General features: G+C 53.7%; 1 protein-coding gene across 8 annotated transcripts in view; it reads left to right on the top strand.

Annotated features, from left to right (window-relative positions):
• The first annotated feature begins 973 nt into the window (after positions 1-973).
• Positions 974-20,710, top strand: part of IGSF21 (immunoglobin superfamily member 21) — a 271,588-nt gene continuing 251,851 nt past the window's right edge. For 6 of the 8 annotated variants that reach the window (XM_074028261.1, XM_045379447.2, XM_074028268.1 and 3 more), the window contains exon 1: positions 974-1,385. Coding sequence is in view for 3 of the 8 variants with exons in the window: in XM_045379455.2 (XP_045235390.2) it covers positions 1,316-1,385 (70 nt within the window). In the remaining 5 variants the exon portion in view is untranslated. Of the gene's footprint in view, positions 1,386-3,016; positions 3,093-20,710 lie in introns of those variants that run through there. The other 2 variants (XM_045379441.3, XM_074028245.1) reach the window with 1 other exon arrangement.

Here is a 20,710-nt window from a genome sequence, read left to right as displayed (position 1 = left end):
CAATGGTGAAATTCTATCTCCTGAACTTCCTCATCTAACCACATCCCCAGCCCCCCCCAAGGGCTAGAGTACCCCTCCCTTTCATCCTCACAGGAGGCCTCAAGGTCCACCGCCAGGCTTCATCCTCACAGGAGGCCTCAAGGTTCACCGCCAGGCTTCATCCTCACAGAAGGCCTCAAGGTCCACCGCCAGGGCTGAGGCTCAATGGTGTGTGCGTGTGTGTGTGTGTGTTGGTGGGAGAGTAATGGTAACATACAAGTCCCAAACCCGTTCTTCTCAGACGTGGGGAAAAATGGTGTCAGGTCTGGCAAAAAGGTGGAAACTTGGTCTGTGCCAGGAGGAAACAACCAGTTCCTCACCCATTCCTGGCTGGATCCCAGCATGTGGAAAAAAGACAGAACACACCCCATTTCCGTGGGTCCCTGGGGGAAGGAGCAGCCGTAATTGGGGAAGTTTCAGAACACGGAAACCCCTTAATCTTGCCCAATGAGGGCATTCATCTTTGGCAAGGCCAGAACTCCAGAGCCACACCCTGCCTGCCCTGCTCCCAGGATGGCATCTTTCCCTCTCGGGAGGGAGGCTGCCTCCTTTCATCAGACTGGGTAGTGGGGAGGGCGCTGGTAATCCCGGGGATGCGGGGGTGCTAGGGGAAGGGGGATCCGACAGAGCATAGCTTCCAGGGCGGGTTGCTGGGTCACCTGGGTAAGGGTTAAGAAGCTGGAGGCAGCAAGCCAGTTTTGAGTGAGGGGAGAGGGGAGGTTAGGAAGGGGTGAGCTCTCCTTCTCCCTGCAATAAATCGGCTTAGCGGACGAGAACCGAACAGCCCAGAAAGGATTAAAGAAAAGTCTGTATAATACGCGGAGAGCGCGGCGAGGGGAGGGCGAGGAGGGCGGGGGGCGGGGAGAGGGGGAGGGACGGAGGGAGGGCGCGGGGAGCGGGGTGCTCTTGCCGCCGGGAGAGGCGAGCGCGAGGCAGAGAGAGCGCGATTCAGCTCCAAACTCCGGCGCTGCAGCCGATCCGACTCCGGGCCGCGGTGGGCACCGCGCGCAGCCGGGGAGCCGAGAACCGCGGCGCGCCCCGAGGACGCCCAGAGCTCGAGGGTTGCTACGCCTCGCAGAGCCGGAGCTGAGTCGAGCCGGGCGCCTGGGCGGCCCGGCCGCGGCGGCATGGGGGCGCCCCCGCGGCGCTCCGCTCTGCCCGCCACAGCCTCGGCCAGCGGCCGGAGGCAGGAGCGCGTCTGAGCCCATGGCGAGGGGACCCGCCACCGCCGCCGCCACCGCCGCCGCCCCGCCACCGCAGCCAGCTCCCGGGCACCATGCGAGCCGCCCCGAGCCTCCGCCGCTTCGTCTGCCTGCTGCTCGCCGCGATCCTGGACCTGGCTTGCGGTGAGTGCGCGGGCGCCTGGCGGGTGCTGGGCGGGGAACGCGCGCGGGGATGGGGCACCGGGGGAGAGCGCGGGCTGGGGTCGCTCCGAGAGGCTCGGGCTACGAGCACCGGTCCTGCCTCGGGTCTGTGGAGCTGGTTGGCTTGATGAGGGAGGGAGGACGCCTCTGGGGAGAGCGCTCATGGGTTTGTGCCAGGGTGTGTGTGTGTGTATACAATCGTGTGTCTTTGTTGTGTCTCTGGGTGAGGGTGTCCGGGAAGGAGCTATGTGGGGAGAAGGTGCGGGAGTGTATTTAGAGATGCAAGTGTGTGTGCGCCTGTGTGTGTGACGGTGTGGGATCTGTGTGTGAGTGAGCGAGTGTCTGGAGGGGTGTTAGAGTGTCTGTGTCAGTTACATGGAGAAGGTGTATGTGTGAGAGTGTGAGAGAATGTTGGGGGGGTGTGAACATGTGCCAGCTTCCCGGTGAGGATGTGAAGTGTGTGAGCTTGTGTCATTGTGGGTGTGAGGTGTTAGGGGGTGGGTATGTGAGGTTTGGCGTTTCACGCGTGTCCCGAGTGTGCAGGTCTCTAGGGGTGTACGACAGCGGATTACTATTTCTGTGTGCACAGGAGACGGGACTTGGGCAGGAGTGTGCTTATCTGGGATGGATGGGGGTGGAGGTGCCTGGGGGTCGTGTGCTTTGTGGGCCTGGGAGTGTGTGTATGCGTGCCATGGAGCGTGTGGTTCTTGTGTGCAGGGAGGTATGGACGCGTCCGGGACTGGGGAGTTGTGAGCAGCTCAGTGTGTGTGTGTGTGTGTGTGTGTGTGTGTGTGTCCCGTGTGGACTTGCTCCCGGGTTAGACTAAGCCAGCTGGAAGGAGGTTGAAGCTGAGCGGGTTCTCCGGAGCCAGCGAGAGGTGGCTCCGCAGCCCCAGGGTCCGCGGTTCGCGGCCGGCCTCCCGTCCAGCGCAGCCGCGTAGTGGGTCTTAAATGGTGACAGAGCCGAAACCTTTTCGCGCAGTGAGCGGAGAGCCAACGCGAGGCTAAAAGCCAGGCGGGAGGGAGGCGGGACCAGCGAAGAGCCGCGGGCACCGAGACTAGAGGGTCCGCGTCGGGGATCCTCCTCCAAGCCTGGTGCCAACCTCAGCCTGGGTGGAGTCAGAGCCTGGCTCCGCCTCGGAGGGGGAGGGGGACGCGAGGTGCCAAAAAGTCGTCTTTATGATCGATAAGGTCTCGACCCCGAGCCCCACTGGGTGATAGAGGTGGGCATCACCTCTGTCCTATGCCATAGCCTTCTCCCAGCAGGAGGTGCCTGCTTAGGCTCCGAGAGTGCCTGCTAGGAAGGGGTGCCCCCTTAAAAATTACCCCAACTCCTTCTACCCCGAAGTCCTTGGGGAGTGCTGGGTCTGCTGATAGGAGAAGCTGCAGAATTTGAGCCTGGAAGGTAGTCCTGACAGCGAGGGGGGAGGGGTTGGTGTAACCCAGAAGGAATGCAAACCCTGTACTTTGTTCCCCTATCCTTGGAACAAGAGACTTTCCAAAGTGGATCAAAATCTACCCCCTCAACTTTGGGTTGAGGGCTCCCGGCTTCGGATGCCTCTAGAGGGAAAGGTTATATGGGGGAGGTCCCGGTTCCAGCGCCGCCGAGAGGGCACTGGGTTTGTTGAAAGGCACTGGAGCCCTCACCTGGACATTGCAGGGAGCGGGGGTTGAAGGATGGGGACCGAAGGTAAGCACCCCTTTTCCTGGGAATGCGCATAACAGAGAGACAAGGCAGGGTGGTGGAGAGGACTGATGGGAAGGGCTTGGTGGGAAACCCTGGCTCCGTCAGGACCCCACCCTGCGAGCTCTCCCTGGAACCCGGGAGCAGCGTTCTTCTGGCTGCCGGGCTGCGGAGAGCAGACCCGGCATCCTGGCGCCTCCGATCCCTTTGCCCGCCTCTGCGGGCTGCGGGAGGCGGGGGTTGGCGTGGCTGAGGGTGAGCGCATCTGGGCCGGGGGAGCCAGCGAGGCCTCCGAGCTCAGCTGCGCAGGATGAAGGAAGAGCGCAGACCCGGATCGCGAATGGGAAACTTTGAGCCTCTGGGGTGCAGAGGGAGGTCCGAGGCCGCCGGAAGCCCTCTCTTCTCCGCAGAGGAGAGCACAGGAGGGTGGGGTCCCTCCTTCCTCCTTCCAAGTCTGTGCCCAGAATGGGGGGCGGGGTGCGAGAAGAGTCCGTGAGAGACGCAAGAGGCGGGCCGTGCCGGAGGAGGGCGCCCTTCCTGGAGGTGGCCGAGAGAGGTGCACCTGGCAGCGGCTTTGCAGGGCCACCTGCCTCGGAGGGCGGGGAAAGGAGCAACCCGGGCCGGCCTTTACGAACGTACTGGCGGTCACTGCTCGGGGAGGGACACGGCCAGAGCGCCCTCGCCGGTTCTGCCCCATTCGCGTGGCAGAGCAAGGGTGCCCGACGCTAGAGAGTCGGGTCTGGCAGGAGGAAGGAGGCCGCTGCCCCTCGCACTGGCTGGGCCGGAAGTCCTTGCCCTGGCTCCCCACTTCCCAGAATCACACCCTCCAGAGGAGAATCCCACATTTCTCGGGGCTCCCGGGAGTGTTCTGGGGCGTTTTCAGCTCCTCCAGCCCCCGTGAACTGTGCCTGGGCACTTCTGGGAAGTCCTGCACTGGAGCCTGTATAGTGGCGCCGGGCTGGGGGTGGAGGAGTGCTCCTCAGCCGCTGTTCAGCCCTGGGAAACGCTCCGCTGACAGCAGGGTGGGGGCGGCCCCAGTTAGGGGTAGCCCACGGCCCCAGCCGGGGGTCTCCGGGATTGCGCGGGCGGAGGTGGGTGGCCCGGCCGGTTCTCTGGTTCTCTGTCTCCGCAGCCGCGTGTCAGCAGGTGGGTGGGATGGAAGGGCTGTCTCCGCTGGGCCGCCGCAGCCGCAGCGCCGAGACTGCGGGGGCTGTGCGCGCGCGAGCGGGTGTGACGACTTTATATATTTATCCTCCCTTCACACGCCCCCTTCCCACCGGGCGGGGGCTCTGGCGCGGTAGGGTTTCTTCTCCAGCCCCAACCGGGGGAATTAAGGCTCCTAATCCCTTGCAGGCTGCCCCGCCCATGCCCCTCCAGCGGGGCCCCGCCCCTAGTCATAAACTCCACCCCTCTTCCACCCCCCAACCACCCTGCAAATGGGAGTTTTTCATTTTCGTGTTTTAAGTGCAGAGAATATTGCAGCTGGAGCGACCTCGGAGATCACTCACTTCGGTGGTGTTGAAACTTTTGTATTTTTCTTTTTCTTTAAAGTAGGAGAACCCGTTTGGAGGAAACATTATCACCCTCCTAAATTCCCCATACCTTGAGCAAGATGATAGGTCCGAAAGCAGAGCTGCCCTAGTGGATGCTGAGATGAGGCCCACATGGAGCGCTTCTTCCACACAAGTCTTTCACAGCCTTGGACTGCTCCCTTCCTCCGCAGCTAATATCGTAGCTGGGGTTTTGTTTTTTCAGTAGCCCCGATTATATGGATCAGCTGCGATGTGTCAAGCAGGATGCTGGCTGCTGCTTCGCAGTCCTCATTCATGCTGCAAGATGGATTTAAGACCTTCTTTTCACAGACTAGGAAACTGAGGTTCAGAGGTTTCAGACTTGTTAACGACAGAAGCGCAGGCTCCTTCCCTCTCCCTCCTAGTTCTGCCCCGGGCTCCTCTGTCCTCCACATCTCCCCTCTCTGGCCACAAAGACTCCCTTGGGCAGGGCATGTGAACAGAGAAGGACCCACGTCATCTGAGTGATGCCTCAGATTTGCCTGGCTACTCTGATATTTCAGAACGTCAGTCACACACATACTTGAACTTCGCTACACTCTCCCAAGACGGGCAGAGAAGGGAGTAGGGGAAGGAGGTGGAGGAGTTTAGGGGACTTGCTTAGGTGCCTGGTTTATAGCAGTGTGTGACTTCAAAGGCAGAGACCAACAAAAAGGAGGCTGGTTAGTTCTATTAATTGGGTTTCCTGGAATTTGCAGAGGTATTTAACCTGGGCAGTTGACAGCCTGGCTTACCACCTTGCCCACCTCTGCTACAGCCCCAGGCCACCAGGAATTCATGTATTCATGCATCCAACAAATGCTTATTGTATATCATGTGCCAGACACGGTGCTGAGCATTGGGAAAGCGGCTCTGAGCTTGGTAGAGGAGTCCCCTGCCCCTGTGGTGTTTAAGGTCAGTGGTAAATTGATGCTTCATTTAGAGGGAGGAAGGGGCTATTATCTCTCTCTGGCCCTAACCGAGCCAGGCATCATGCCATGTGGTTTATCATTCTTGTCTCATAGAATCCTTACAAGCACCCTGAGAAGTAAAATAAGGCCCATTTTGTAGATGAGGAAACTGAGGCTCAGAGAGGCTAGGTAACTTTGCCAAGGCTACCGAGTCGTTAAATGGCAAGCAGGAATTCAGATACAGGGCTGTCTGACTCCCTGACCTGTGCTTCCTCCCTCCATGCTCCGCTATCTCCTGGTGATAATTTCCTGAGCCCCAGCCACATGGATGTGTCCAGTCTCCTGTCTGGATGCCTGACTCCTTCCCAAACCCACACTGAAATAGAATCATCCAGGGTGTTCATCTGCACAGATGGGAGAGGGAGTGTTCCTGAAAGCTATTGCCATCACCAAGAGAATGAATAGGCATCTGCTGTGGGCAGGGCACATCTGAAAAGAGCAAGGCCTATGAGTGTGATCCTCATCCCAGGGCAGCGAGAGGCTGGGCATGTTTCCGAAGAGATGAATGACAGTCTGTTTTGTCCATCCTCCCTCTCCACCTCCTTTCCTCCCCCATCCACTCCTGTTCCCTTCCCCTCTTTTTTCTTTTCTTCTTCTTTTTTCTTTTTTAAATAAAAGGAGGTTCAGGATCTTTTGTATGTGGAGGAACTGGGAGTTTCAAAACCAGGTCTGAAGCAATCCAGAGACAGCTGCTTTTTCATCACTAGAAAGGGAGTACAGCAGCCCTTACTACTTGTAGGAGGGTGCAAAGCTGTTCATTTCGAATGATAAATGTCAGTAGTGGTAAAACACATGACATCACTTCCTAGGAGGTGTCCTTCTTTAGGATGAAATTCCAAGGAAGATTGGGGTGGTGAGATCCTGGAACCCACCTTTATGCTTTCAGTGAGCTCCAGGAGTGGAGGGGGCCCATGTTCACTGAGAACCCTGGCCAAGATTCCATGGACAGAGCAAATAAAGGTAGTGTGTATGGGGCTGGAGGTGTAGGCCCTGTTCAGCCACCATTGCAGCCCAAAATAGCAGGAGAGACAGGTCGTGGGCAGGGGGTGGATTGGGGGTGGGGTCTTTCTGAGACTCAGATTTCAGTCCCCTCCCAGGAAAGGAACTTGGTGTTTGTCTTGTCCACCAGTCTTTGTTACATCTCCTGGCCACGTACTAGATTTGCTTTGGGAAATCACCCCTACCCACCCCCACCCCCCAAACACACAAATTGCATGACATCTTGGTGAGTGAGACTACTGGGTAAGGCATCCCCAAGGTGGGCCCTGGAATCTGAATATTGAGCAGACTGTCACAAAGACTGAGAATCACTAGAATGTCCCCCTTGCCATTGGGACCCCCTGGAAACCATCCTTTGTTGGTTTCCTGAGACTGATAATGATGGGACCTACCTCCCAGGGTGCTGAGAGGGTGGAATCAGGCATTACAAGCCGAGCTCTTGGTTAGTCCCGTAGGCTCTGATGCTTGTTACTATTGTAAACCATGGTAACGATGAGTACCCGCTGAAGCAGCCCCAGTCCTTGTGGTCCTCGACTTTTCCACAGTGTTCTCATTGGTTACTTTTTTTTGGCTTGAGTGTCCAGCGTCAATTTCTGCGGCTTGCAAGGAAAGGATCGCATGTGATAACCTCCCTAGGTGTGATGACCGGTGCCAGCCTTGGAGTTGCCAGTCAGTGCACTCTTGGTAATGCACAGAGGATGGTTCATGGCCCTCTGGCTGGGGGATGACCAATCCCACCGCCTGTCCTCTGTCTTTCCCTGGAGTCTTGAGGCCCATTGAGTGCAGTCTGAGACACAAGCTGTTCCCTGCTAGTAAAATGTACAGATGGAGCCAGTCTTATTGTGAACTTCCAATCCCCTGACCCACTAGACCCTGCTCCACGCAGGCAGGGACCCCATCTGGTTCTGCTCACTGTTGAGTCTTCTCCACATAGCAGGTGATCAGTCAGGTTGTTTGTTTGGGTGATTAGGTTACCTCTGGCCTTTCGACATGTGCATCCTGGTTTTGAAGAGGGCTGAGCATGTGGCTTTTTATTTCTATGGAAAATTGTGTGAAAAGGCTTATAGCATGTGGAATTGAGGCTGGACTTGCAGATGGACTTCCTGGCAGCAAAGATGTTCTGATCCTGGAACTACATTCTTTCTTTCTGAAGTTTCTCAGATAATCAAAGTAGCAGAGGCCCTGACTAGACATCTTAACTCTCTACCTGCTGGCAGTACTAGAAAATGGACAAAACGCTTCCACACCCATTATTCCATTTAGATCTCACATCAGACATGGAGACAGCTGGTCTTGTACCCGTTGAACAGATGAGGGAAAATGAGGCCCGGGAAGATGAAAGGATGGCAGTAGGCAGTGGCTGGACTGGAACCCAGATTCTGTGGCTGCAAGCTCAGCCTTCCTCCCATCCTTAACCCATTGCTGGGCTTCATTCAGTCCGCAGGGGTGTGGCATGAGACAGGTCAGTTTCCCATGTGCTTACAGGCCAGTAAGCTTTGACTTGAAGTGTGCACTGTGAGCTGCGTGCTGCTGTAGCCAGTTTGCTGATATGACTTCCTCCATCCTCCACTGCTGTCCAAGTGGGTGTTATATCCCCAGTCCACAGGTGAGGACACTGACATGCCCATGGTCACACAGTTTGAGACCAGAACTCACTGTCTCCCCTGTCCCTACAGTCTTGTCCTGCTCAGAGATTTCTGGCCTTAGCTTCTCCATCCTTTGCCTCCTCCCCAACTTCCGCCCTTTCTTGGCTCAGAGAGCAGACATCTGCCCTCAGCTAGCACAGCCCCTGGCTCCCTATAAGGCTTTCTCCAAGTCTCTGCTCACCCACATCCTCCCTCCACAGCCCCCCCACCACACACACACACAGACTCAGGTGTGCCCTAAGCATGTTGGCAGCAGCACTTTGGGCAACACTTTGAAAGCAGCCCCCCTCTGGGGCTGGAGATGGTTGAGGGTAGTCTCCCTCCTGAACAGAACTCTTGGGGGTGAGCATCCCTGCACCCCCGGCCCTGGCACCCGGCCTGGCTCTGAGCACATAGATCCTGAAGATGTGTTTGTTGAATGAATGAATGCTGTCTCCCCTGAGCCTGAGGTTTGGTTCAAACACCAGACCCAGGCTTGTTTCCTGGCCCTACTCAGTTGCCTCTGGAAGTACTTTCTGGTGTGAGAATGTGTCCATTGTCCTTCTCCATTCCATGGACCACTGTGGCATCACAGCTGGCATCTGGAGGAGGGGCCAACATTGCAAGGTGGTGGGAAGACCAAGGGGGCTTCGTGTGCCTTCTATGTTCTCCCTGGAGAGGGGACTGTCCTAGATGGTCAATGGTAGGGGGATTTGGGAAGGTAAAGAAAGAAGGAAGGAGGAAGGGAAGGAAGGAAGAAAGATGAGAAGGGAGGGAGGGAGGGAGGGAGGGGGGAAGAGAGGAAGGAAAGAAGGAAAGAAGGAAGGGAGGGAGGGAGGGAAGGAGGGAGGGAGGAGCGAGCATTCACTGAGCAGCTACTATGTGCCAAACCCTGTGCCAGACATGTTCACGCATAACATCATACTCAACTATCCCAGAAATGGCCATTTGGAAGATAATATTCTCCACCTTTACAGATGAGGTAAAGAGGCTTGGAAAGATTGTGTGACTTGCCTGAGTGAGGGGCAGAGCCAGATTCACACGCAGGCACCGATTTGCACATCTCTTCCCAACTCTGAATTTTTCCCATTGGTAGCTTGAAATGGACCATTACTGGAGTATTCACACAATGAAAATCAGCAAACTATACACTGGGGCCTCCCTCACCCCAGAATTGGTTGTTACACATTTGCCAGCACACCCCTAGGTATGCCCATCCTTCCTAATCCCTGTCTCTGTGGGGGAGCCACCTGGGGTTAATGTGCTTTGGTTTCCATCTGCACTGGGCTCATGTTGTCGACCACTTCCTAACAAAGTATCCTTGGGCAAGACACTCACTGTCTGAGTCATAGTTTCCCTGTCTTTTAAAAATAGAGGGTAAGTGAGAGAGAGTAATAGCACATGAAAGCTTTTGGCATGAAACCTTTCTTTCCCTTCCTCCTGATGGGACCAGCAGGCCGTGGAGACTCCGAGATGAGAGTGGGGTCACTGTTTCTTCTCCCTCTGCTCGAGCTGCTTTGGCCGAGAAGTCCATGATCCAGTCACTTCCATTAATTAAGCAGCTGCCCCAGGCCTAATTCTGGACTGACAGAGGCATCTCGGGAAGTTTCAGGTTGTGGGCAATCCCACGTTCACTGGGAACGATAAAAAATCACGTGTAATCAAATAGCCAATACAGGGCTTGAACCAAGCTTATGTCTTTGGGGATTAAAGGCAGTGGCGCAGGAAGGCTCTGAAGGATTGAAACAATCTTGACAGGTCAGGAGAGGGTTCCGGGCAGAAGAAACAGCACATGCAAAAGGCTGGGGGGAGAAGGGGGAATGCCATCTGGGCAGGTGAGGGTTGGAGCCATGAGGCACGTGGCCTTGCTTAAGCGCAGGTCCTGGCTGAGAAGCTGGGGAGGAGGTTGGAGGAGCTGGCAGAGACCTGCCTGCTAGGGAAGCGGTCTGGATTTGAGCCCATGGGCTGAGGGGAACGGTTGAAAAGAGTGGAGTGGCATTCCCAGAGCACGGCTCTAGGAAGATTAATTTGGCTTTTCTGGGCCACCTGAAGCTGGAAGCTCTTTCGAACCTCCACTGGGTTATAAATGGTTGCTCTGAGCTGCCCAAAGAGACAATGGACTCCAGAAAGAAATGCCATCATTTGGAGATGGCCCACTTCTCCCAGCACATCCTGACTCGGCAAGAAGCGAAAGCCAGGGCCCTGCCCAGGCCCTACCAAGATTGCGCAGCCTGGAATGAGGCTGCCCCAGCCCGAGTGTGTAACTTGGGCCTGATCCAAGAGGCCCAAGGGAGGAGAGCGTGGTCCTGGGGAGAAGCTTCTAGATCTCCAGTGGGCATGGGCTTTGTGGTCTAACCGGCCTTCAGATTCCACCTCCACCACTTGTTCAATATGTGGACTCAAGTAACCTCTTCATTGCTTTTATCCTTGGTTTCTTCAACTGCACTTGTAACTCTTCACGGTGTCCTCATGGGGTGGGGGCTGCTGGGAAGCGTGAATGGATAATACCAGGAGACCATAGGCACAGTGGCTAGCACACAGTAGGTGTTTGAAAAGTGGTTCCTCCCTTGATGATGTTTGGCTCCCGACCACGTGGTAGGAGCACCCTCCAAGTTTGAAGGGGAAGAAGTGTTTATAACCCTCGATGCCCAGGAGGAGAGGATGCGTGGCAGGTTTCCCCACGTGGATCACTGGAAGAATCTTTGGGTTTGGAATTACAGAGCATCTGAGCCAGAAGGGCGCTGGGAAATTATCTGCACTATCTCCTCTCTCCCCATTTTAGAGATGAGAAAACTGAGGCCAGAGAGAGGAATGAGTCCTCCTTTGTTGCATGCACTGAGCATGATGTAGCGGGCAGGTCTTCTCCTTCAATGTCAGGGATCTGTCCCAGGGCTTGGCCAGGTGGACCCACCACCTGAACAGCCTGGCACGGGGAAGCCTCTGGGTCCCCTGAAATTGGGTGGGGACCTTGGCAGCGCTTCAGTAGGGAGCAACCCCCAGCCTCCTACATCACAGGACAGCTTGGGAGTCGCCAGGGAGAGAAGCAGCTGAGCCTTTGGGTTTTTTTTTTGTTCCTTTGCCAAGCTGTTCCCTTTGCCCTTTTGTTTCTCTTTCTGCAGAGGCGCTCAGCGCTCCTCTGATGGGCTTGTTTGTCAGCAGTCGTTGGTGCTTCCTTTATCTCCCCAGCACCATCTCTTCCTCCTTTTATCCCTAACACCGCCCCAGAGGAAGGCGTCCATCACTGGCTGCCTTGGCATCATTCTGGGCTGGGCTGGGCTGGGGGAGGGGCAGCACAAGCCTCCGATACACTGGCAGAGGCTGGGGCGGCCAGAGGGTGGGTAGCTGTGGCATCCTGAGCTGGAGCTCACCGCCCGAGTGCTCTGGTTTTGTCCAGTGGGTGTTCAGGCCATACAACAGCCAAGAGCCGAAGGAAGGCCAGGTGTCTGGTTCCATAGAAGCAGGTGATGAGTTGCTCATTGTCGCCCAGCACCTAATGTCCCAGGCAGGGGTGGAAGGCGCGAGGTGGGGGGCGGCAAAGGCAGTCACCTCACAAAGACTTCTTTGTTCCTGCCTGCAGCAGAGAAGTGGGTCTGATCTGGGCTTGGAAGGGAAGAGGCATCAGAAGGCCAATTCCTAGGGCCTGTTGCCTGGCTGGGGAGCTTTGGGGAAGGTGGGGGGAAGAAGGACAAGTTACCCCACGGAAAGCATAGGGGTTACCTCATGGGGAAGAGTTAGCCATTCCCAGGCCAGTCTGGCTTGCGGAAAGGAACTTCTTATTTCAGGAAGCAGTATAGTCTCTCTCTTCCTTTCCTCCCTCCTCCCTCCCTCCCTCCCTCCCTCCCTCCCTTCCTTCTTTCCTTCCTTCCTTCCTTCCTTCCTTCCTTCCTTCCTTCCTTCCTTCCTTCCTTCCTTCCTTCCTTCCTTCCTTCCTTCCTTCCTTCCTTCCCTCCCTTCCTTTCTCCCTTTCTTCCTTCCTTCCTTTCTTTCTTTCTTCCTTTCTTTCTTTCTTCCTTCCTTCTTTCTTTGTGTGATTGAGGAACTGAACTTTGTTGAATTCAGTTAATAGAAGCCAAGACACTTTGCTCAGTTTTCATTTAAATGTCAGTAGTCACACATGGCTATGTATTGATTGGAACAGTGCAGCTCTAGACTGTAAGCCCTAAGAGGGCAAGAACTTACCTATTCCCTTCTTTCCTTCCTCCCTTCCTCCCGTCTTCCCTTCCCTCCTTCCTTCCTTCTCTGGCTCTTGTTCATTCGTGCAGCAGATATTCATTGGATGTTTCCTGGGGGTCAGGCACTGTGTTGGGTTCTAGAAATCCAGAGGCGAGTGAATAGGCAAGTTCTTGCCCCACTGGGGCTTACAGTCTAGGGCTACACTGTTTCAATACGTGGCCATGTGTGACTACTGACGTTTAAATTAAAACTAAGCAAGTTTTCTCAGCTTCCATTTAGCTGAATTCAACAAAATTCAGTTCCTCAATCACATGAGTCACATTTTAAGTGCTCAACAGTGATTGGTGGCTAGTGATGACAGTATTGGGGTTGTGCACTTCCAGAAGCTCTACTGGACAGTGCTGGTCTAGGACAATGTTCCTCTTTGGGTGTGGCATGCCCACTGACAGGAAGAAAGTCACAAGGAATCGTAGCTAGGGGGTGGCTTTCCCTTTGCTTTTCTCAGATTGTCTGATGCTCTCATGCTTTAACTCCCCTCTGTCACAGGCTGATTTCTTTCCAACAAAAAGATAATGGGTCTGGGGCAACCAGCCTCCAGCAAGCCAGAGGGGGCAAGGCTTTTAATAACAGTGTTTTATTTTCATTGTAATTATTTTTCAGTCACTCTCTGTTTAAGGCAATTGATACCAATTTGCCATTTGGGACAGTGATTTAAATTCTCCCTCTTTTAAAAAAAATGGCTTTAAGTAAAAAATGAGTCAAGTTAAAAATGTTAAGTACATAGTGAAGCAGGTGGCTGCAGATACGGCCAGTCTGTGAAGGTGGCCGACGTGAACGTCTGCAGTTAGAAACCTTGGTTCAGACGGAACCACACGGGCTTCTGGAGGCACCACCATTTCTATGTTCTGTGACCCGGGGAACAAGTTACTTCACTCCTTATCAATCAGGTTCCGGCAGGAAATGGCAGGCTCAGCCCGGAACGTCTGAGGAGGGCTTGTTCAAGGGACTCTTTGCATAGGATTTCTGGAAAACTGCAGGGGATGGTGCAGCACCTTGAAGCTAGAAGAATCGGGCACTTTCTACCTGTTGCCTGGAGGAGAGATGTAACCAGAAAGCAGGCTGGGCTGTGCCAAGAGGACTGCCAGACAGTCAGGTGGCTCTGTGTAGAGGATTACAGCCAACTCTTGGGGGCCTGGCAGGAAGCTGGAGGGAGAAATACCCTAACTTTACCCTCTTCCTGCCTTTGGGTCCCTTGATGGTGCCATCCATTGATCAACCCTATTGGAAGCCCATACAGACCAGCCTCCAATGTGCAGAGCTGGTAGAAAGGGAAGAGAACAAGCTGGGGTCTAAGCAGCAGAGATCCAGCACAATCCCACTAAGTCTCAGTTTCCCCATTTATAAAACGCTCTATGATGCTCATTGTACCTGACGGGGTTGTGGCGATGATGCAATGAGACAACATATATATAACTAATGATCGGTAGCTATTTACATTTACAACAATAGCAGCAATATGGTGCTTACTCTTGTGTCCAGTCCCGGGTTCCATGGTAGATTTTTCCTGAGCTAGGAAGTAGCGTATGAGAATGGGGTTTTAGGGTACACGGTAGAATTTGGCTTTTCAGCGGCACGTGGATTTGAAGGGGCAGACAACTTTGGAGGCACATTGCAGCTTGCAAAGCGGAAGCACTAGCGCTCTCCACCGGCTGGTATTGACCTTTGCAGTGTGTCCTTCCTACTCTGGTCTCTTCGACATTTCCACATCTCCCCTGTGCCCTAGTCCATCTTGCTGATTGATTACTTCACCCCAGGGCTCTCCGATTCGTCATTCCCCAGTCTATTTTCCACCCTATTTCCCATGGAGACGTTCTTTCTCCTTAGATCCATTTAGGTCATCTTTCCACTGTCCCCACTGGCTCCCATCATGTGCAGCCTGGTCCACATCAGTTATGAAGAGGCTGAAAGCTGTCTTCTTCTAAATGGAAGGCAGGCACTCTCCAAGCCTCCGCTACTCCTGCCAGAGGCTGCTCTCACCCTTGCGGGAGGGGGAAAGGAGGATACTCTTAAGTAACTTAGCACTTTGGACCACTGGATCTTTATCCTTCACCTGAAAGCTGGAAGTGCCATTGCCCCTTTTAGAGGCATCTAAAGGAGTAGCTGGAGCTCAGGGAGTAGCTGGCTTCTATGCGGAGATAAATATTCCTCAGGGAAACTTCCACCGGCAGTCCTCTTAGCTCCCAGCTTCTAAGTTGCCTGAGGTGGCTTTTCTCACGATCCTCTATTTTCCTTTGTCCAGTCCCTTTTCTCATCTACCTGACTGTTGAAATTGACTTTGATGAGGACTAATTTTGTCCGTTGAAATTCATGAGACACTTACCCATTTCGTGCTTTGCTGAAATTGCCGTGACAAACACCAGTGGCAATTTCTTCCCTGGCTCATTCTCTAAAGTGCTCTGGGCAAGACAGAGTGCCCCTGCCCTCGCCGACATGCCATCTGTCGGCTCTGCCATCCTCCACCAGCCCTGCTATTGGCCCTGCCCCGATGCAGATCCATCTCAGCCCTTCCTATGTGCTCGGTGGTGTGTGATCCTTTAGGAGGGGATGAGTTGCCTAAGGGGGACAAATATGCCTCAGGGAGAAAATTTCACCCACACCCCCATTGGGTCTCAATGTCCAAGTTGACTGAGGTGATATTCCCTTACCCAGCCCCTGTTCCATGTACCTGACGGTTCAAATTGACTTTGATGAGGACTCATTTTCCAGTTGAATATGGGGACATGTCCTGTAGGCCAGTCCTCCATCACAGGCAGGTGCACCACTTCTGTCTCCTTGAGCCAGGTCCCGGGTCACCAGGATAGCTTTGGTCACCCATGAGTGACCAGCCTTGTGGCTGGTGAGCTCCAAACCAGTCCCTGGTCTGAGCCTGGACACACTGCAGAGATTGCCAAAGAAACCTCAGTCACCCTCTTCACAACTTTTGTCATGTCTGTCTCATCTGTGCTTTTTTAAAAAAAAAATTTATTTTTTTGAGACAGAGTCTCACTCTGTCACCTAGGCTGGAGTGCAATGGCACAATCTTGGCTCACTGCAACCTGTGCCACCAGGGTTCAAGCGATTCTCATGCCTCAGCCTCACGAGTAGCTGGGATTACAGGTGCATGCCACCACACTCGGCTAATTTTTGTATTTTTTATAGAGACGGGGTTTTGCCATATTGGCCAGGCTGTTCTCGAACTCCTGACCTCAAGTGACCCACCTGCCTCGGCCTCTCAAAGTGCTGGGATTATAGGTGTGAGCCAACATGCCCAGCCACCCCATCTGTACTAATTTTTACACCATCATTTTCTTAAAATCAAATTTCAGTGGACTCTTTTTTTGGCTTGTCTGGTTCCAGGGAACAATGTATGGGTTTGTAGTATTGACCTTAGATTTTTTTTTTTTTTTTTTTTTTTTTTGAGATGGAGTCTTGCTCCATCTAGTCTGGAGTGCCACGGCATCTAGTCTGGAGTGCCGTGGCATCTTGGCTCACTGCAGCCTCCACCTCCTGGGTTCAAGCAATTCTCATAACTCAGCCTCCCAAGTGGCTGGGACTACAGGTGCACGCCACCATGCCCAGCTAATTTTTTCTGTATTTTTAGTAGAGATGGGGTTTCACCATGTTGCCTAGGCTGGTTTCAAACTCCTGAGCTCAGGCAATCTGCCCGCCTCGGCCCCCAAATTGCCAGGATTACAGGCGTGGGCCACCATACCCAGCCAGATTTTTCATTAATTCATATTAAAATAAATATGTGAGTATTTGAAATTTTAAGAAACTTCTTTCATACCATCTTAGCATCAGCCTGTCAGCTGCTTTGGAAAATACCAGTTTGGTAGGAAGGGCACTAGCCTCGCAGTTCTGGACCCTAGGATCTGATTTTAACTTCTCCATTAACTTGCTGTGTGGCTCATCCTACTCTCCTGGGTCCGTAAAATGAAAGGGTGAGTCTGGATGATCCCATTCTAAGATTCTTCACTGGGCAATAGGATTTAGAGGGAGCACCCCACTTATGCTCAAAATATTTTTTGAAGACTATTTTGATGCCTCCCCAGCTTCCTGCCTCTGGGATGAAGCATCTGCCTCTAGAGAACCCTGGCAAAGAATAGCTGTGCCAGTGACAAGGGATGCTCCATTTCCTGGAAGCATAGGACAAAGCCTTATTCCGGCTCCAGTCAGCAGCCCTGCACCAAGCATCTGCTCTTTCTCGGGCCTTCTACTAGGGCTGGGGCTGCAGAGACAAATAAGACCCAGTACCTGTCCTCAAGGAATTCTTAGTCTCTTGGGGCTGATAGGCAGGCAAACAAATAAATCACGGCATAATATTGGAAATTCTAAGGTTGAAATAGCTACCAAATCATAGGGGGAGTGCAGAAAAGGGAATGCTTAATCTGCTTGAGGTGTTGAGGAGAGTCACAGATCACTAGAAGGGGCGATGCATGATTGGGTCTTGAAGGGTGCATAGGAGTTTGCCAAGTGAAGAAGGGAGTGGAGGGATCTGAGCAGGAAGCAGCAGCAAAGATAAAGGCTTATGGTCTGGAAGAGGCCTGGGGCACATGGGGGACTTGGGAGGCAGGGGTGAAGGATGTGTATTGCAGGTAAGAAGTGAGGCTGGAGGGGACACAGGGCACGATGAAGTGCATTTGCTAGAGGTAAATCAGTCCCCCAATTAGACAGATTCCCTAGCTGTGGGCTCCCTGGCCCACTGGCACTCACAGAGGCCCGGACTCTGCTGCCCCCCCTTCCCCCCCAGGAAGCACGAAGCTCCTCTTTCCCACTGAAAATGCCACGGGTGCTGTTTGCCTCATGCAGACAGGAAAAGCGCTGCAGGGGACAGGGCTTCAGAGCAAGAAGCAGAGGTTGGTCTTTTGACAAGATGCTGCCTCCTTCTAACCCAGGTCCTGCATCTGCGACAGCCACACTGGTTATAAAGCAGTGCCTCTCGGCTATGTGGATCCAGAGAAAGAGTGAAGTCAAAATAGGGGTGTGGCCAGGTCCAGGCTCTCTTCTTCCTGGACCTCCTCGTCCTCACCTGCAAAGTGATAACAGTAGCAAATGCTTATTGAACACTTGCTGTGCACCAAGCACTGTGACAAGCTCCTGCTTGTATTGCCTCACTCCTGAAATCTTCTCAACCCCCCAGGAGGTGCATGCCGCTAGTATCCGCATTTTACAGGAGAAAGAACTGTAGTGCAGAGAGGTTAAGCCACCGGCTCTGGGGTTGCACAGCTCGTGAGTGGCCATGCTGAGTTTTGAACCCATTTGCCCTGCTTCCTGTGCTCTCTGCCTTCTTGCTTCTCTGCAGAAATCCCTTCCAACTTGACCTTCTGTGATTCTGAGGCTGCTTGGACTTCCCATCCTGACCCTATGTGGCTCTTCCTGTCTCAGGGGCTCCAGCCGCAGCTGGAGGTGGCCGCGGACCCCGTGGCTGGGCCACTGTGGAAGGTCACAGGGTTGCCCTTCCCTGCCTCGGCAGTCACTGGGTGGCAGCTCGGCTCTGTTGTGTTGTCTCTGGCCTCGTTATTATTATTATTTCTTTCCAGCATGCTGCTAAAAGCTTCCCACAGAGAGCACACAACCCAACTCTTTAAAATTTAAAGGGCTTTACTTAAACAATGCTATTTCCCTTAGAAAGGAGACAGAAGAGGCATATGCGATGGTTATATTTAGTGCGGCATGTGGGTCTGAGCAGATGAGTGTGGTGCTTGGTGGGCGTGCAAGTGACCAGGGAGATGTCATCCATGGCGATGGGGCCAGGGCAAGGGCACTTGAGGGGAAGAGTTGCGCCAGCGTCCCCTCCCTCTCCTTCCCCAGAAAGTGTGGCCTCAGAGAGAACCTATTGTACAGTGCTCTGGGAAGAAGAGGAGGATGGTTGCCATCTGAGGGACTCGCTAGAGAGAACATAAAACTGGACAGGAGGCCCTGTCCCCCTGCACACAGGCTCTCAGCACTCCTAGCTGTCCCAGGGCCTTTGCACATGTGGTTCGGACTCTGCAGGAACCCACCTTCTTCTTTGGACTATATCTTCTTCATGATTCAGGTCTCATCTGGGACATCACTTCATTCAACACATATTTTCTGTGTACCTACTATGTTCACAACACCATGGGGTACAGAGACCAGTTGTGACTCCTTTTCATGTCCCCTGCACCTGGCACAGGTCCTGGTGCAGAGCAGGCATCAGTATGTGTTTAGGTAATTGATGAAGGCCTGTGAGGATGCTCTGGGGTCTGGAGAAAGGATATGGTTACCTCGTTGGAATTCACACCAGAAGCATCAAGAACTCTGAACGAGCTGATTAAGGCTGGCAGAGCCATACCTGCTCAGGGAAGGAAGGGAGAGTTCACGTCCATCAAGAACTCTGAACGAGCTGATTAAGGCTGGCAGAGCCATACCTGCTCAGGGAAGGAAGGGAGAGTTCACGTCCTTTCTCCTTTAGCGCATCTATTGATTCATTCATTTATTCATTCAACTCATGTTTATTGGACTCCTGCTATGTTCCAGATAGTGTGCTGGGCACTGGCGATACAGTGGTGAATAGGCCAAAGATAAAACCTGCCCTCCAGGAGCTTACCTTCTAGCGTATACAACCAGCCAGCTAACACATACACGAACAGATAACATAAGGAAGTAGTAACTGCTATGAAGAATAAGACCTGGAAGAGTAATGGTGAAGTGTGGGGGTTCAGGATTGGGGAGGGGCGCTATTGATTGAACATCTATGTTCCAGACCCTGTGCAAGCCTTGGGGCTGCAAACAAGTCAAAAACAGTAATCACCAACTCCAGGAAATGTTCAGGAGAAAGGAGAAAGCCAGGATAACCCAGTTGGTAGGACCGAGGAAGGCTTGCTATCAGGGAGGATTTCAGTGAGGTCCTAAGAGCAGAGCAGGGCCTTGAAGGATGGGAGGCCATAGGCAGGACTTAGCAGTCAGCTTTTGGTTTTCAAACTGTGCTCCTTGGAACCCCAACTTCCTATAGAGGTGGCCCAGGGGACCACTTTGGGAGGCGAGAATGTGGCTCAAGATGATGATTGAGGGGGTTCTCGTGCCCCAATCAAGCTGAGAGCTTTGCTTTGGCGCTTTCACAGACAGGGCTCCAGCTCCAGCTTTACTTTGAATGAAAATAAAATAGCCAAGAAAGGAATTTGAAAATGAGTGGGCTGGATGATGAGGAGGAAGTGCAGGCCATCTGGGCTGGGGGATGTTCTGGAGATTTTCTGCTTGGTTGCACCCTCCTTTCCTCCATGTGTGGGGAAACTGAGGCTCAGAGAGGCCTTTGGGTTGTCCCAGGTCATCAGCTTGAGGGGGCCAGATCTGGGATAAATGCCTCTGACTTCTGCCTCTTCCCAAGCTGGGAGGGAAGCCCGTGAGAAAGCCCACCTTGACTCTGACCCTGGACCCGAGGCTGGCAGTTGCTGTTGGGGATCCCGACTGTGGCAGTGCCCCCCTACTTGTGGCTTCCCCACCCCAAGCCCAGCTACAGGACACCCCCTCTAAACCTCTCGCCTCTGCCAGCCCAATTGGTCTGCCCCACCCTCATGGGACCCCTGAATTAAACGAAATATTTTATGATCCCACGCTTCATTATGTTTTATTAAAAGAGCTGGTGCTGGCTTCCGCTGGCACAGCTGCCGGGCCCAGGCCTGAGGCTTCCTCCCCGCATCCCCTCCAGAGCTGACAGCTGCCACCCATCCCCCACCCCTCCCTCCAGAAACAGCCAGGGTGTCAGGTGTTGATGAGATGAAGGGGAATCCTGCAGGTGGGGACAGACTGGGGAATTTGGAACGATAATCCCGCCTGGTGTTCACACGTCCCATTAGATGCCCCTCACCCTGCATTTCTGACCCTCCCCATGTACCCCATGCAGATACAAGCCCAGGCTGTTGTCCCTTCCCAGGCTGCTCATGTTCCGTCTACCAGCGACCACATGGAATGCCTTGCTATCAGCCAAGCCACTGGCTAGATGGGCCGTCTTGAACAGGACACGTGACCACTCTGAGCCTCAGTTTCTTATCTGCAAAAGGGGAGTTGGCCAGGCCAGGCAAGAGTTTTGGCCTCACGGACTGACATTCTGGTGGATGAGACAGAAATAAACATACAGATACATAACCTACCTCTGGCTGTGGACCTATGTGAGGGGAGTACAGCAGGGCTGTGGGATAGTGAGGGACCCTGGGGGCAGAGAAGCTTCTCTAGATTGGGTGGTCAAGGAAGGCTTCTTGGAGGAGGTGCCCTATAAGCTGTCAGTTTCAATGTGGAAGTCATGAGGA

Source organism: Macaca fascicularis, chromosome 1, assembly GCF_037993035.2.
Source record: "Macaca fascicularis isolate 582-1 chromosome 1, T2T-MFA8v1.1".
Taxonomy (NCBI): domain Eukaryota; kingdom Metazoa; phylum Chordata; class Mammalia; order Primates; family Cercopithecidae; genus Macaca; species Macaca fascicularis.
Note: the sequence above shows the minus strand (reverse complement) of the source record. Positions and strands in the feature narration are given on the sequence as shown.